Genomic DNA, 16116 nt, shown 5'->3' on the forward strand with positions numbered 1-16116 from the left:
CTGAAGGTGCTTTCAAAAACTTGATTCTTGTAGCATGAAAGGCAAGGTATGGGTGAATCCATCAGGAAAAAATGCTGCACTGGTTGATGTGTTTTCTGTGAGTTAGTAAGGTGTGAGCATTTCTACAGGGTTTCTCCTGGGTCTGCTGGTCCAGCTGATGCTGACTGAAGACTGGTTTTAAGTAGAAGGCCTCAAGGCTGTCAGTGCTTCATTTGTTTCCTGCTATGCATTTGTTTGGCCTAAAATTGCCTTCCTGCTTTTCCTGGTTTTTGCAGCTGTTTTTAACATAAATACTAACTTTGATATTTAAGGAAATACTGTTGCTTCCTTGAATGGGTGTAAACTGACTACATGATGAGGCAGCAGGAGGAGATGTGGCTGCATCACTGCTCTGGAATTTGGGACCTACTGGCTGTGTCCCGGGCTTCCTGTGGAGAGCTCTGTCATTTAAGTGTTGGGTTGTTATTTGGGCTTTTTATTGTACTGAAGCATGTGCAGTGGAATGAGACACAATGTAGAAATGCCAGTTCTCCATGTAAAGCAAGGTAGGCAGGTTTTTGTACTGTGTATAGGAAGTGAACAAAAAGCAGTCTGGAATCACTGTTGTTCATTTAATATCTGCTTTTAAAATGTTTAGTAGGTCTTTCAGCCCTCAGTATTTAAGATGAAGGGATGCTGTTTGGTGATGTTTAACTGCAAAGAACTTGTAGAGGCTTGCTAGAAAACAAAATCTATAGCATTGCAAATATGTCAAACACTTTACAAAGTAGAATGTACCCAAAAGAACTGATTTATAGAAAGATCACAAAACTTTGTATACAGAAAGGTTTGGTAGAGACAGGTGGAGAAGGAAATCCTGTGAACATAAAGGGCTTTATGTTTAACTCGATAGAAGTGCAGTTTGTGGCACTTCTAAGGATGGGTGGGGATTTCACATGGTGTATTTATTTATGTCTGCAAGAAAGTGCAGAGTGAGGATGTCATCATCTGTCCGTGTATTCCTTTAGCCCTTGGTGTGACAGGCAGCCCTTGGAGAACCTTAACTTCAGCTGTCAGCCTTGTCATATTAGTGCACTCAAAATTTGTTGGTGATGAAGCTCCTAAAGCAGTGAAATAGCTAAGGGGATTTTTTGCTTTAAAATTATTTATTTCTATATTAAGACAAGTCTTAATATGCACATCAGCATATTGAATTTATATATTTATTCTTCAAGATAATGGCAGCTTGTGGATTGATGTGAAATCAGGTGCTGTCTCTGCAGGCTGATGCTGTTTGGGGGGTGGACGTGTACTGCCTGCTCTGGCTGCCTTCTCGATGGGAAATGCTACAGCTTTTTAAAGACTTAAGGAATTGTATCAGTGCATGCAACACTCACTTTAACAGGTACTTTCCCAACCAGGCTGTCCATTTCACTAAGTGCTGTGTTTCTAGATGTGGTCAGTGCTTGCCATTTCAGCAAAAGGATATTAAACCTTTATTACAAATTTACTCTGTGTTTTATACAGGGAGGAGGGTGAGGTTGCTCACCTGGTGAGTTGTCAGTTGGGACATGTGAAGTTACTGAGTTTCCAGTGTCTAATCTTTGGTTTCATGCCTTGTGTACTCAGCGTGCATTGCATTTAGATGTGCTGCTTGCTCTGCCATAGTTCAGCACAGTCACCTTTCCAAAAGAAGTGATAGTTTTGTTATGGCTTATAAATGTAGTGCATCTTTACTTCTAAGTTTTGTTTCTTGGAGTTTCTCCTTGCTTTCTTCAGGGTTATGAGGTGCTTTTGAATGCTGGTGTTATTTCTGTTCTGGTTTGTCACCAGCACAGTGATTAATCCTGATCTGCTGTTTCCCAACACAACATGACAGGAAAACAGGCGCAGGCCTTAACTGAGTCCATAATTCTGTGTGGGCATTCTTCTGTGTTTTCAGTGCTCATCCCAGCACTGATGTGTCACTCACTGCGTGCGCTAGTCAGACATCTTGCTTTGGTTCTCTGTGGGGCTTGGGGTTTGTTCAGTGAGCCAGTGTCAGATGCTTACAAAAATAAAACTGGCATGAACTACAGTTCATCTTCTGAAATGCAGGTGGTATTCTATTTAAGTTTGACATTGTGCTGCTCTGTACGTGCAGTAAGTGAAAACTGGTCCTTTATGTAACAGATTGAATCTGTTACTGATTTTTGTTTTTTCATGTGGGTTTAGCAACTAGATGTGTATCATCCTCATAGCAGCTATGAGTCAGCTCTGGGTGATCCGTGGTAGTAAGCAAGTTCTTAACTGTATTAAATGCTTTCAAGATTTGATTACATGTTGGTGTTTTCCCCAAAGAGTATAGTTGGACTGGATAATACAGTTTATTTAATTTGCTGCATTCAAGTAGCTGTGGAACTGGTTTTGCAGAGCCTTGTTTGTTTTCAGCTTGTGTTTTAAAACACAAGTTTGTACCTTTAAAATGTTTTTGGGATGGCTTGTTTCTGGCATATCTAAAGGTAGGCTGAGTTTCCTGCAAAACCAGTACTGTTTGATCCAGAAAGTCACCTAGAATGAAAATCTTTGTTTGGTACATGCATGGCTAAAAATACTTATTTTTGTATTAGGCGATGTTGGATTGCTTTACAGTAACTCTTCAGGAAGATGTCTTGTATGCTTTACCCCAAAAAGAATAAAATAGCATCCACCCAACCAAAGGATTTGTTCCGTTTTCTCAAGGGTTAAACTCCAGATTTCTGCTTAACTGAAGTGACAGCTTGATGCTTGCCAAGTTCCTCTGCCCATTGTGGAATTTGGTAGATGGAAGAAGGGATGCTGCTGTCTCAGGCTTGTGCGTAGCTATGAGAACCAACTTCAGTTACAGAAACTTTTGGAAAAAGAAGTGGCTTGGAGCCCTTGGTCATTAACCTTTGGGTTGCAAAAAAATAAAGCCATTGCTTTATGCTGAGGCATCTGCTTGTTCTTGCTCGAGCACCCTCGTGACTGGGATCAGGCATCCCCCATCAGCAAAGCCCCCTCAGACCTGGGGTTAGCATTTCCTTAGCTCTGATTCTTGCAGAATATATACCCACCTTACAGTGCTCCATCAATCAGCAGGTCTCACAGGCAGCTTCTCTTTAAATGTTTTGCAGCGTCCTTACTTGAATTTCGTCCTTTCAGGTGTACATTATTCAGGTCAGTGTTGGCAATCATCAGTGGACAGTCAAACATCGTTACAGTGATTTCCATGACCTGCATGAAAAGGTAAGAATGTTGAAACTGTGACCATGGTATCTTACAAAATTTTGTGCAGTTCTTGTAGTTCTGTTTTACATAATTTCTTTCTTCAATAAAGAGAGAGAATATCTGCCAGATGCCATCTGAACCGCAGTCTAAGTCCTTTTTGTGAGAACATTGTTACTTGCCCCTGTTACGCTCCCCTTTTGAACTGGGGGAGGTTGACCAGGACAACTTCAGTCCTGAGTGGAAGCTGTGTCAGAGAGGAGAGTTCAGGCTGGAGTCACTGAACTTTTTGCTAAGAAGGGTGTTTATGATCAGCTGATTTGGTGACCAAAGTCTCATCACGGTGGATGATAAAAATGTCCTTAAAGTAGCATGGGATATTTACCAACCAGTGCTGATAAAAAACACAAATAAGGAAAAGTCTGCTTTATTCAAGAGTGTTCTACTTTCTCAGAAATGCACTGGTTATTTTGTTGTTTTATCACATTTGTTGCATTCTGTCCTGGTGTACTGAGAGTGATTCTTTGAGCAGACACTGTTATTACACCCTGATCATTCCATGACAAAATGTTCTTTCTGAAAATACCTAATACTTTGAAGGCAGTAGCTAAATTTACTGAAGTAATTTTATTTTTGGATCTTCCCAGCATTAGGCAACATGCGCTTAATGTGTTCCATTGCATCTTTTGTGCAAGTTCAGACCACATATCAGGTATTAGCTCTGGTCTTTATCTTTCAGCTTGTTTCAGAGAAGAAAATAGATAAAAATCTGTTACCTCCAAAGAAGATAATTGGAAAAAATTCCAAAAGCCTTGTGGAGAAAAGACAAAAGGAACTGGAGATCTACCTGCAAACTCTGCTGCTCAAGTTCCCTGTTACTGCGCCAAAAGTTTTGTCACACTTCCTACACTTTCATTTATATGTAAGTTATGTTTTTAGTGTCTGAATAGGGGCCTGAGTCTCTTTCCCTAATTCTCTGACTTGGAGAGAATTCTGTGGAATCTTCATGAGTTTGCTGAAATAGTTCTTTTTCAACATTTTGCACAATGTAACAAAGCATATTTTTAAGATTTTTGCCACCACTTTTTATTGCAGTAGACACTGTGCTGGGAAGTAGTGTGGGCAGGGACTCTAAGAAGAAAAAACAAATGCTGGCAGGAGAGTTGGAAGCTGTGAATAAATGTGAGGCTGAATTGGTTAGGCTGAAGTCAAAAGTGCTGGCTCTGAAATGAACATTGCATAATGGATCCACACCCCCCTACTTAGTGGCTAATGGCTGGAGATGTGGTTCTCACTGAAACAGTTTGCAGTAGCCCAAATGAAGAAAAATTGATGCTTCTCTGTGGAAGCACAATGATGGAGTGGCCTTTGGAGAAATAGCTCCAGCAGACAGAATGTTACGGTAAGGATACTTAAAGCAAGAAGCAATTACTTGATTTCATGTTCAGATAGCAATTTGTTCATCTCTTGTGTATAGTTAGGCTTTTTTTGCAATATGGCATCATGTTGTAAGGGGGAGAAGGAATTTCATCAGGAGGAAAAAGCACTGGAGAGCTGAGTGGAAAGAAGGAGCAGTAACTGCTTTGGGCTGGGATGTTTTGAGAAGGCCCTTCAGGGTTCTGTAGAAAAGCTTCAGAAATTAGTCACAAGTGATCTATTAGTGTTAATTAAGTTTTAGCAACAAAGGAAAGCCTGGTTTAGTTATGTTACATGAACATAATTACCCTGGTGAGACTTCAGAGTTTCTTAGATAAAAATAGTAGGTTTATTCCGCAGTGTTGCTATTGCCTTGCAGACTTGAGAGAGAAACACAGATTTGTTACTATCAAGCCCTCTGAAATGGATTTGAGGTTTTAAATTCATTCAAAATGTCTGACAATGTAGGGAGAATTCTGTTCAAATAGACCAAAATTCCAGCAATCACCAGCAAATTACATAATTTTTCTGTTCTGTGCTCTATCTTGTAAATGACGTCTGTTTCATTAAAATTTCAGTGTTGTAACTTCCACATGGTTTTTATGCAAGCAGAAGTTCTTCCTTGCCCCTGACTTATTTCTCAGGACTATTTTTTTCCACTTTTAATCTTTTTTTACTTTTCCAAAGAGCTAGCAGTATTTGGATATGAATGCTTCCCTGTTTCTAAACTGCTCTTGGATATTAAGAGCAAAGATGTTGCTCAACCTGCATTTCTTTGCTTTAGGGGGATTTGACTTAGTTGTAAACTCTAATGTTTTTTGCTTGGAACTTTAGAATCATTTTAAATATTTACCAAAAATGTGTTAATTATTCAGGAGAAAAGCTAAATATTTACCTCAGTAATTCTACTGGAAAAAATTACTTTTCCACTAGAACTTTGATCTTTTAAAATATCTTCATTACCAGACAGCCCATGTACATATTGGAGCCATTATAATCCCTGATATTGCCTCATTAATTTATGTAGGAAGGCTACAATTTTTTGTCTATTCTTTTTTGCAGTATTTCCAGTAAGGATTATTTAATTTCATTTCCCAGGTAATAGAAATAAATGGAGTTGAAATACCAGCCATTGATACATTAAACTCACTTTGAAGCCTTTAGTTGTTCTTGGATGCGGCCTAGCAAAGAGAAACAGTTGCATGTGACAGCAATGTAGAACTTTATTGTTACTTTGACATTGAAATGGATTTCTGCAGTGATATGGGGTTGCTTATTTTGTTGCACGGTCTTTGTCATCTTAGAAGATTGGGTTTGCTAACTTACATATAGAAGGTTTTGCAGGAAAAGCATTGAGTACCCACAAACTGCTGTTCAGAGACACCTGCAAACAGTGGACTTCTGTGGGTGTGATGCATTTAAGTAGTTACAGCTAAGACAGAAGTCTCTTGTAGATCTGACAGAGGAATAGAGTTCCTTTTTTTTGCCTGCTAGTCACTGAACAGTCTAAGTCATAATCTTGTTCCAATTATAAATGTAGAAAAAAAATTTTGGCTCTGTCCCAGATGACAAAAGAGATACAGAGTAGAGTTTTCAATTCAGTCTGTGCTTGCCAGATGAGTGTAACTGGCTTATTCAAATGCGAATCAGAATTGTTTAATTTTGTTTGGAATACAGCTTTGAGCTTGTTGTTCTCAAAACTATGGCGTGGAGACTTTGTTCGTCCTCAGTGAATGGGGTTTCAGTTGCAATAAGAATGTGATGTTCTAAAATCCTTGCCTCATCAAATGAACTGAGCTGTCTGCTGCAGATGTCCTGTGGACGTATTCCCTTGTTATGAATCATGAGGTATTTGTCAGCAAAGTAAACTCATGAAATATTCATGTGGCAATGATCCATAATATCTGTTTATACTTTGCAGCTACCTTAAAATGAGATGTTTGTCTAGGGGAAGCTTTACCCTTACACACAGTTCTACAAACATTTTGTGGGCCTTTGAAAGGGAGCTGTTGCAAGTGCTCAGAACTATTTCTGGACTTGCACAGAGCATTTGCTTTTTGTGGAGAGAGGTGTGCCCAGGTGGGAAATACTTGTACTGATGTTTCTGCACCTGCAGATTCACAAGGTACAAATCCCTGCACTGAGAGTTTTCAGCCTTTCATGCTGGAGCCATCAGTGCCAGGAATGGAGGTTGAGCACCTGGGTGAGTTCAGGAGGGGGAAGAGGATGATGAGAAGGGGTTTGCATTACTTTGCAGCAAATATAGTAGAGTTGAAGTCCAGAAGACTACTTACTTTTTATATCTCTTTTTTTCTGTAGACCTGTTAATCTAAAGCATTCTCTGGTTAGTGATATTCTGAGGAAATGTTGAGTGTTTGAGGCATTAGAATAATGTTCAAATTTGGAGAACACTACATTTGTAATATTTTCTTCAAAACAGAACTGTCTTCCAAGTTGGGCTAATGATGGCTAGTAATAACTTGTTCCTGCTGCCCTTTTATTAATGTGTGCAGAATGGGATTGATTAAGTAGTTCACTGTCTTTCATCTTGGAAGTGAAAATCATATGAAATAAAACAATGTCAAATAATTTTTATGAAGCATTTTCAAATTACAAACAAATCTATAAAACAGTCACCCCTGATTTCAGTTAAAAAAAATCACAAAACAGTCCTCTACCACAGCAAAAAAAGGATACTTCGCTAAAGGTCCAAATTAAAAAATTGGAACCATAAGTATGCAAATAACACTTATTGCAATGGCTTGTTGTTTGCAGGAGATCAATGGGATCACTGCTGCATTGGCTGAAGAGCTCTTTCACAAAGGTAAGGAGCTTGCAGTATTTATCCAGGAATGTTTTCCTCTCTGTTCATGTGTTCACATATCTTTCATATTTTACCTCCAGACAATGGGAGATCTGGTCTTCCTTATTCAACTGATACTTTTTCTCCCCCTTCTTTCTTTTTGTCTTTTTCTTGCTGCTTGCACTTTAATTCAAGCTGCGTTGTGAGGAGCTGCAACAGTCTTGCAGCCACTGTTGGAAAAAGATATTGGTGAATATGGTATGGTTGCAAAGGGCCTCCTAGTCTGTGTCCTTAAGAGACAGGATGTGGCAGTGGTGATCAGGAGCTTTTGCTAAGCTGTCTGTCTCAGTGTGTTTTAGTGTAACCTGTAAGGAAGCTTGGTCTGTGTCAGTGAGTCCTGACAGTCTGTGTATTAAATGCAGGAGATCACTTTACATATCTAAATATTATTCTTCCAGAATTCAGGAAACAGGAGACCTTCTGGTCAGTTAATTTAAGGGTGTGCTTTTTTGAGGCTGGCAGATGAAAATTAAATGCTCTTACTGTAACTACAACAGCTCTGTCTGCTCCATTAAAAGCAGGAGGCATGTGAAAGGATTAATCCCTGCTATTTTTGTTTTGAAGGACATGCAAGATGCTACTTTATAATTCCAGTTGGCTGAGGCGTGGTAGGCATGAGAGGTGAAGCAGGTTTCAGGATGTATTCCAGATTTTCTGGCAGAAAGTTACCTTTAGGTGAAGCCACCTCAGAGAGTCCATGCAGCGAATTTTGGAATATCTTAAGGAAGCTTGTGAAGAAATCTTTGCTGGCTTTCTAGTGCCTGCAGTCTCACTGATACCAGAATTTATGTGTCCCTGACTGCTCTGTATTGGTGGAATCTTCAGTAATGTATGTGCAGCTGGACTCTTGGACTTGCTCCCACTGAAGATGAAGGGAATTTTACTCCTCAGAGCATTTCTGAGAACTCTGCTCATCACAAAAGCTGATACTTTCTTGTCCATGAAGTCAAGCTGGTGTCCCTAAAAGGAAGAAAGATATTAATTCCATGTGTGTGTTCCAGCTGCTGTAGCCTACAGCGAGCTAATGGTTGCCTTCAGAGAGGCTTTTATATGCTGCTTCCTGCTGTTCCTACTGTTAAATTGGATTGTAAAATTATAATTAGATAAGGCATTTTCTGTTCTGGGTATTTGCTTTGGTACTAGCATGCAGAAAATCCCCGTACTTTCCAGAAAACCCACGTTTACTACAATTCTGTATTTAGGCAGCATAGCAAAAGATCTGAGGTCTGTATTTTAGATAGCAGGTGCTGTGTTTTCTTAATAGAAAAAAAAATCTAACTGCTGTAAACTTAGATATATCGCAGAAAGAGTTTCATAGCACTTACATTATGTAAAGGAACTTTGACTCCAGTCTTGTTAAGACCGAGGGAAATTTGCCATTAATTGCATTAGGAACTTTGGGCCAGTATCATGAGTGCCCACTTGAATACATGAATTATTTTGGTGTTAAAAAATATTTTGCTACCTCAATTTTCGTCTTAGAGTATAAATGACAAACATGTATCGTTACATTTCCCATGTACCATTTAGTCCTGTGTAAGCCTTGCAGCACTGTGTTTGATCCTAAGCTACTCTGTTTTTCAGGAGAGCAGCTCTTAATGGCTGGAGAAGTCTTCACCATCAGGCCCTTGCAGTTGTATGCTGTCACTCAGCAGCTGCTGCAGGGCAAACCTACCTGTGCTAATGGAGATGCCAAAACAGATCTAGGGCATATTCTGGATTTCACTTGTAGACTCAAGTATCTAAAGGTGAGGTCAATGTTAAATAGGTGTTTATGCTGCCAGCTTTCAATCCATGCTGTCCTCTAGCCAAGGTGTTTGCTGTGTGATGTGGTCTCTTCAGCAGTGCCCTCTGTATAGATGCAGCCACAGAATCTCGCTGGGTGCCAGTAGGGATGGGTAAAGAAATAAATATTGACCTCTGCAACCTTACTTTCTTTTTAAGCACTATGGGTAGGCCCTGTATGTGATTGCATGTGCATATGTGCATCTATATAAATCTTGCCCCCTTTCTCACTGACTGACTGCATCTGACAGTTAAAAATAAAACCCTAAAAAGCTCCTCAGTTTCATAGATGGCCCTGAATTTTTAGCTAAAATGCCATTTCAGAATAAATGTAAAATGGCCTCAGAACAGATAGTTTTTGTCAGGAGACAATTTGACTTTTTTTTTTCTACCAAATAAATGAATTAGACTTTCCCTAAAGTAATTTTTAACACTGCTTGCTATGACTCAAAAACTCATTTTAGCCCCTTTATTGCATGAGGAGCTGCCTTTTAACTGTGTCATGTAGTCAAAGCTGAAATCAAATGGTGGATCAGGGAAGCAAAACCACAGTTGTGCTGGTGTTCCTGGGGCTCCTCAGTTGCCTTTGTAATACTCTGTATAGAATCCTCCAGAGGGAGGATTTTCTGGCTGGAGAAGAGCTTATTGTTTAGAAAAAATCGGCATCTGCAGAATTTCTAGCCCTTCTGAATGCTTTTGAGTGGGCACATTCAGAACTTGTAAGATACATAAAACCAGAGAAAACCCTTTGAATTTTCTCTCAAAATTCTATTCACAGAAACATAAATGAAACCACCTGCTTTTTATGCTGCTGACGTGCTCTGAGGCCAGAATCCTATGATGATATGGAAATACCAGATGCATTTTTATTGTTGTATCAGTGTAATGCTTGTTTTCTTCAAACCCATGTTGTCAGTGCCTTGAACTTCATCCCTTGTAGTGGAAATAAAGACAGTGCTAACTTGGAGGGTTCACAGGTTTCAAGGAAGTTGTTTTCAGTGAATGTAAATCTGATTTTCAGCTAAGAATGGAGCCTTGGTCAGCCTTGCTTATGATATTGCTTTTTGCATGCCCCATGTGCTACAGAATGCAAGCACAAGGTGGCACTTCAAGTTCAGTGCACTTAGCTGGAGCAACTAGTGTTTGTTTTCCTGAAGAGTTAACCTGCAAGTGTCATGAATCATTTCATATTTGAAAAATTGCTTGGAACTTTGGCTGTCTTTCCAAGCCACTGCCCTTGGGCCATTGCCTGTGTGAGACGGGAATGGGAACAAGTTGGATTGTGTGCACTAACTCAGTTCTTTAATGTCTTAAATGCCAGGTCACTGGAACAGGGGGACCTTTTGGAACCAGTAACATTCAGGAGCATCTCTTGCCTTTTGATCTGTCTATTTTCAAATCACTTCATCAAATAGAGGTAGGGCTGAAATACTGCTCATAAATGCATAGGTGCTCTGCAAATGCCAGGCCTGCTTCCTATATCTCAGAATTGGTGATTCTCTGCTTTGATTTGCTGCTGGAATTGGGAACGCAGAGTTTAAGAGAACTGTTTCATTTGTGAAACAATGTTTTTTCACAAGTTTTGGAAATAAGGACATGACGTTTAAATTAGAAGACCTTGCACTGTTTGTTTCCAAAAAACACAGTTTCCAGTTTTCACACAACACCTATACCTGAGTGCCTTTCCACTGCCTTAAAGAACTAACAAGTGGTTATGGTAGGATCCCCTATTACAAAGTGCTTTTTATTTGGAAAAAAAAAATACATTAAGTATTTGTGAAAGTGCCCTGGCATTAAATTTGTTTGTGAAAGTGCCCTTTTGGGTGTAGCACTGCTTGCTTGATAATTTGCAGATGTTTTTCATTGCTCTGCTTGCAATATAAATACCAGGGTTTCTAGCAGTTTTCAATGAGTATTTTTTGAAATACCTTCTTGACCACTTCAGGTGTTTCCAGAGAGAGACAGACTATCCAATGTTGTCACACAGTCTGTGCTCTCTGCACTTTTGGTGGACTTTTGCTGTACTTTTTCTAGTACACGAATGCTATTGTCTCGTTGATATGAGACAGTTGTTGGTTGAGAACTGAAGTGTATTTCTGATGTCAGTGATTTATTGTCATTCTCATACGGGAAAGAAACTACAATAGAGTGAGAGAGTCTAACACAGCAGAGAGGATATTGCAGAGTTGTATCAATTTTCCCCAATTCTGTAAGCGTGAATGTGAGGAAAAAAGATTTGAGATCTTGAAGACTTTTGAAATGGTATGTTCATGAAAGGTTTTGGATTGACTGACACTAGATGAACACTTTCATCCCAAAGTAAGCGCTGTCCAAAAAGTAACAGTGGTGATCTGGGAAGAATTTTTTCAAGAATGAAAGAGATTTTTCAATCTCTGTCAGTTCATTGTGGTGTTCCTGGTACACCAGCAAATGTGCCAGCTCTCATAGTTGCACAATGTGTGTGACTGTCTCAGAGAAGGACCTGGACAGATGCTGTAGCAGATATTCAGTAATGTTGTTTCAAATTAAGCTACAGAAAAAGAGACTTTGTAATCGTAAACTTAGTCTGTATAATTAGCTGACTACAGGTCATTAGATTAGTGTCCTCACATTCTAGGCATTTATTTTTTCTTATGATAAAAAGGACATCTGATACCCAAATGAATGTGTCTGCAGGTACAGTCATAGCTTGAAATAGATCTCTTTTTGGTAACAGTAAAAATGCTGTGACCTGTTAAATCACCTCGGTAATTTCACCTTGAATATGGGGACAGGTGGAAAGTCAATATATGTTTGAATTTCACTTTTCTCTAGTTATGTCTCAAATTTCTTGCTTTAGCTTTGCCAAGTGTCAGTGGTTCTGACCTGATAATCTCATGAGATTTTAAGGAAGTGCTGTAACTACTTTGCAGATTGCTGTAGAATCTGCTGTTGAAGCTTTCCGCTACCTCTTTTGTGTCTCATTTGTCTGTCCTAACATTTCTGACTTTGTAATGTGATGTTTTTTTAATAGATCAGTCATTGTGGGGGAAAGCTTATCAAAGGGCTGACTTCATCAAAACATGCTCTGGCCACTCTGAGTGTTCGATTTTCAGCAACATCAATGAAGGTAAGAGCAAGTTCCTACTTCTGGTGAGTGTTCAAAGCATGTGCAAAACCAACATGCACAATGGGGAAATATCCATTTAGAGTCCATGGAGTTTTCTGTACTGCCTATTGCAGATTCTATTTTCAAAACCATGGAACTCTAAGGGTTTTCTAACCTTACAGAATCTCAGGTTTCAGTGAGGGAAGTGTTTGGATGTGTCCCTTCCCAGGGACACCTTTGATGCTTGCTTACGTGGGTTTGTTGGCATAGTTTCCAAAACCATTAGTTCTCCCTGAAGATGTAAGCCAAATGTTGGTGTCCTCTTAAACAGGAAATCCTGGTGCCTGAGGCCTCTGAGTTTGATCAGTGGGAGCCAGAGGATGCACTGGATTCAAGTTGTCCAGTGACAGCAATTATCCCAACCTGGAGAACTTTAACAACTTTGGATATGAGTCACAATAGCATCTCTGAAATTGATGACTCAGTGGTAAGAAGTATTTTTAATTTGTGGGAAAAAAAGTATGACTTATCTGTAGTACACATACACAGCAAGGATTTTGGATTTGTTCTACTGCTTTTTCTAGAGAATTTTCAGTTGCACTTTGTTGGTTATCTACCCAAGTTAATGCTTAGGAGATTTGTTCTGTAAGAACTTTATTTCCTTTGCTAAAGGAGAATACGGAATTTTGTGTTCTGTAGGAAACATTTCCATGAATTCTCACTTTTTGAAACAGGCTTTTACTGTTTGCCTTGGCTGTAGAGCCAATAGAATTCATTTTTAAAATTTTATTTAAAAGAAAAAACACCTCATGGCTCAACTTTGGAGTAGTTATCAAGGCTGAAGCTTCCTGTATATTTAAAAACTTATGACTTGCTGGCAGCTTTCTTGACATCAAAATAATAAGAAAAGCCTGAAAACAAAATTTAGAGTATTTTGCCAGTATTTTAGAATTTTGTTTTGTAAATCAGATATTAGAAAAAAATTAACATTCATCACAAGAGCATGGTAAAATATGGACATAGCTTTTTACTTGAGCTACTCTTGTGAAGCAGGAAATAGTTACATGTGTAGTTCAACCAGACATCATAGACTTGGAGCATAATTATCTTGTTCATGATTTTTTGTGATGTAGATTTATGATGCTTCAGGTCCGTGTGCAGGTCTTAACTGGCCTGTCAATGCAAATCAATTCTGAGATTACAACCAAAATAAAGCAGATGCAAAACACTGATGTCAGAATTCAACATCAAGTTCAAGGTTTGAGACCTCCAAAAGTAAAAGGATTTCTGAGTTAAAATGCATTTTCTACAAGTTTATGTGACCTTGTAGTTCTTGACTGGTGTAATCAGTAATGGTCTTACTCTGGATTTTGGTACTACTGTCTTTATCCAGATTTGTGTGTAGCATAAATCCCCTGGTTTATCTGTTTCATGAGACCAAAGCAGCATTAGCGAGTTTGATCTATAATTAGTGGGAATAAACTAGGAGAAATTATTTGTCTTCAGTAAGAAGGATTAAAACTGAATGATGCCCCTCAGAGTAACCTGGTTTTCTTAAGAGAAGGAGTCAACTCTTTTATGCCCCAAGTCACACAGAATGCTTTCTTAATGCCAGAAGCTGGGAAGAGAGACTGCATTGGATAACACCTTTCCATTGCTTTTGCTGGTCAGCAGATACTGAAGGAAGTGTGGCCTGACTTAAAACTAAAGTGCATTTAACACGTTTGGTTTTTTTTTCCCCTTCTAGAAATTAATCCCAAAGATTGAGTTCCTGGATTTGAGTCACAATGGGGTGTCTCTGGTGGAAAATTTGCAGGTAAGTGATGCATTTGAAGGTGAATTTTTTACCCAGCTGCCTGAGACCTTAGAACACAGATTTTCATGCTTCAGAATTTTGTTGCTTATCTTTATGGAGAGTAATTTCAGCCCAAATAGCTGCTTCTTTGTAACATGAAGTACTCTTTTAGTGATGCATTTCTTAACTGCTCCTGGATATTTTAATTTCTTTGCCAGTATTGACATACATTTAGTTCTTAACTAAATTCATTCACTGCTAGCTGTATGCCTGGGTTGGTAAAAATGCAGTGGAGGAAGTTAAATTTCTACAAGCTTTAACCTTTGTAATGAACAGTTTCATGTCATGTCTTTCATGCTAAGTGTTTTCATGTCCAGCATGAAAACACTGTTGCACGATAAAATGAGCCAGCCATAAGATGGCATGTTTGTTCAGTTTTAATTGGTGTATGACATGAATTTTCTGTGCTGTTGCAGCATCTCTACAACCTTGTTCACCTGGACTTGTCCTACAACAAACTTACATCACTAGAAGGTGTTCACACAAAACTGGGAAACATCAAAACTCTGAATTTAGCAGGAAATCAGCTGGAAAGGCTGTGTGGTCTTAACAAACTGTACTCATTAGTCAACTTGGATCTGAGCAACAACAAAATAGAACAGGTAACTGTTGACTTTTGGTGTCAAAATGTGTGTTAGATCAGAAGCCATTTCTTTTAGTGGATCAAACTGCAAATAAATAAAAGTGGCGGTAGTGATTTTTCCTGGTTGTTGTATGTATGTAATCTATGCAAGAAATGCTCAGCCTGTGTGCTCATTTTCATTTTGCCAGTCTTCATTCATGCTTTTATTCTCAAATACTTTCAGATTGATGAAGTAAAAAATATTGGCAACCTGCCATGCTTGGAAAAGGTGATGTTATCCAGCAACCCGCTGAGCATCATCCCCGATTACCGCACCAAAGTCCTCGCTCAGTTTGGGGACAGGGCCTCAGAGGTGAGCCCCAGAGCTGCTCTTCTCACCCTCTGTTCTGCCTGGGGAGGGAAGTGGTACAAATGTTCTGAAAACCTGATGAGTTTTTAGTGTGCATTGGAGAAAGTGTTTAGAGAGTGAAACCTTACTAATGTTACTCGGCTGTGCTCCTGGATGTAAATGAGATTTTACTCTGCCCTCACTGGGTAACAGACTGCTAATATTGAAACACTGTTCTGCTGGAATGGTGTTAAACTTACCAAACGTTGCTGAGTTTGCATTAAAGTGATGTTAGCTCAAGGTCTAATGTGGTAATTTCTTCTTTATAATGGTCACAAAGATGCACATGGTTTGCATTGAGCTATGGTAATTTATTCCATTAATAAAAATTGGAGAATGCCTCAGTTTCAATGCTTTAAATATTTTAACTTATTTTTTAGGTTTGTTTGGATAACATTGTTACCACAGAAAAGGAACTAGACACAGTAGAAGTGCTAAAAGCTATTCAAAAAGCAAAGGAGGTGAAATACAAACTCAGCAACTCTGATAAAAAGGTGAGTCTGGTGCTGTGAGAGAAGTATAATGTGCAGCTTACAAAAGCTTACAAAATTACTTCTACAAGTTAGATTTACACAGAATGCGCTAAATTTTCCTTAGCATTAGAATTTGTATGCCTTGTGTTTTAATGTGGTATGAACTTTTAATGTTGCCTCTTTTACCTATTTAGTTTTCAATGCATTTTTGGTTGTTATTTGACCTTCTATTTGTGGGCTGGCTTGGGAGAGAGGAAGTGGGAGGAAAAGATAAAATGACTTAATAGTGTACACAGTGACTTCACAGTTGACCTTAACAGCCATATTTTGTGTCTTACACAAGTATTGCAGAGCTGTGATTTTACTGCTTGCATTGCAGAGTACATTGCAGAGAAATTACTTCCCCAAACTTTCTTCCTCTGGGTATTCAGCAGTGAGAGAGAATCAGAAATCTGAATTCT

General features: G+C 38.9%; 1 protein-coding gene across 5 annotated transcripts in view; it reads left to right on the plus strand.

The window, feature by feature from the left end:
- Nucleotides 1–16116, plus strand: part of NISCH (nischarin) — a 29557-nt gene that overhangs the window by 2549 nt on the left and 10892 nt on the right. For 4 of the 5 annotated variants that reach the window (XR_005954549.1, XR_005954550.1, XM_041460011.1 and 1 more), the window contains exons 2-12: nt 3142–3225; nt 3944–4126; nt 7396–7444; nt 9068–9231; nt 10590–10685; nt 12282–12377; nt 12688–12843; nt 14104–14172; nt 14628–14813; nt 15018–15146; nt 15563–15676. Coding sequence is in view for 3 of the 5 variants with exons in the window: in XM_041460011.1 (XP_041315945.1) it covers nt 3142–3225; nt 3944–4126; nt 7396–7444; nt 9068–9231; nt 10590–10685; nt 12282–12377; nt 12688–12843; nt 14104–14172; nt 14628–14813; nt 15018–15146; nt 15563–15676 (1326 nt within the window). In the remaining 2 variants the exon portion in view is untranslated. Of the gene's footprint in view, nt 1–3141; nt 3226–3943; nt 4127–4348; nt 4607–7395; nt 7445–9067; nt 9232–10589; nt 10686–12281; nt 12378–12687; nt 12844–14103; nt 14173–14627; nt 14814–15017; nt 15147–15562; nt 15677–16116 lie in introns of those variants that run through there. The other variant, XM_041460002.1, reaches the window with a different exon arrangement.

Source organism: Pyrgilauda ruficollis, unplaced genomic scaffold (assembly GCF_017590135.1).
Source record: "Pyrgilauda ruficollis isolate IOZ18807 unplaced genomic scaffold, ASM1759013v1 scaffold10, whole genome shotgun sequence".
Lineage (NCBI taxonomy): Eukaryota > Metazoa > Chordata > Aves > Passeriformes > Passeridae > Pyrgilauda > Pyrgilauda ruficollis.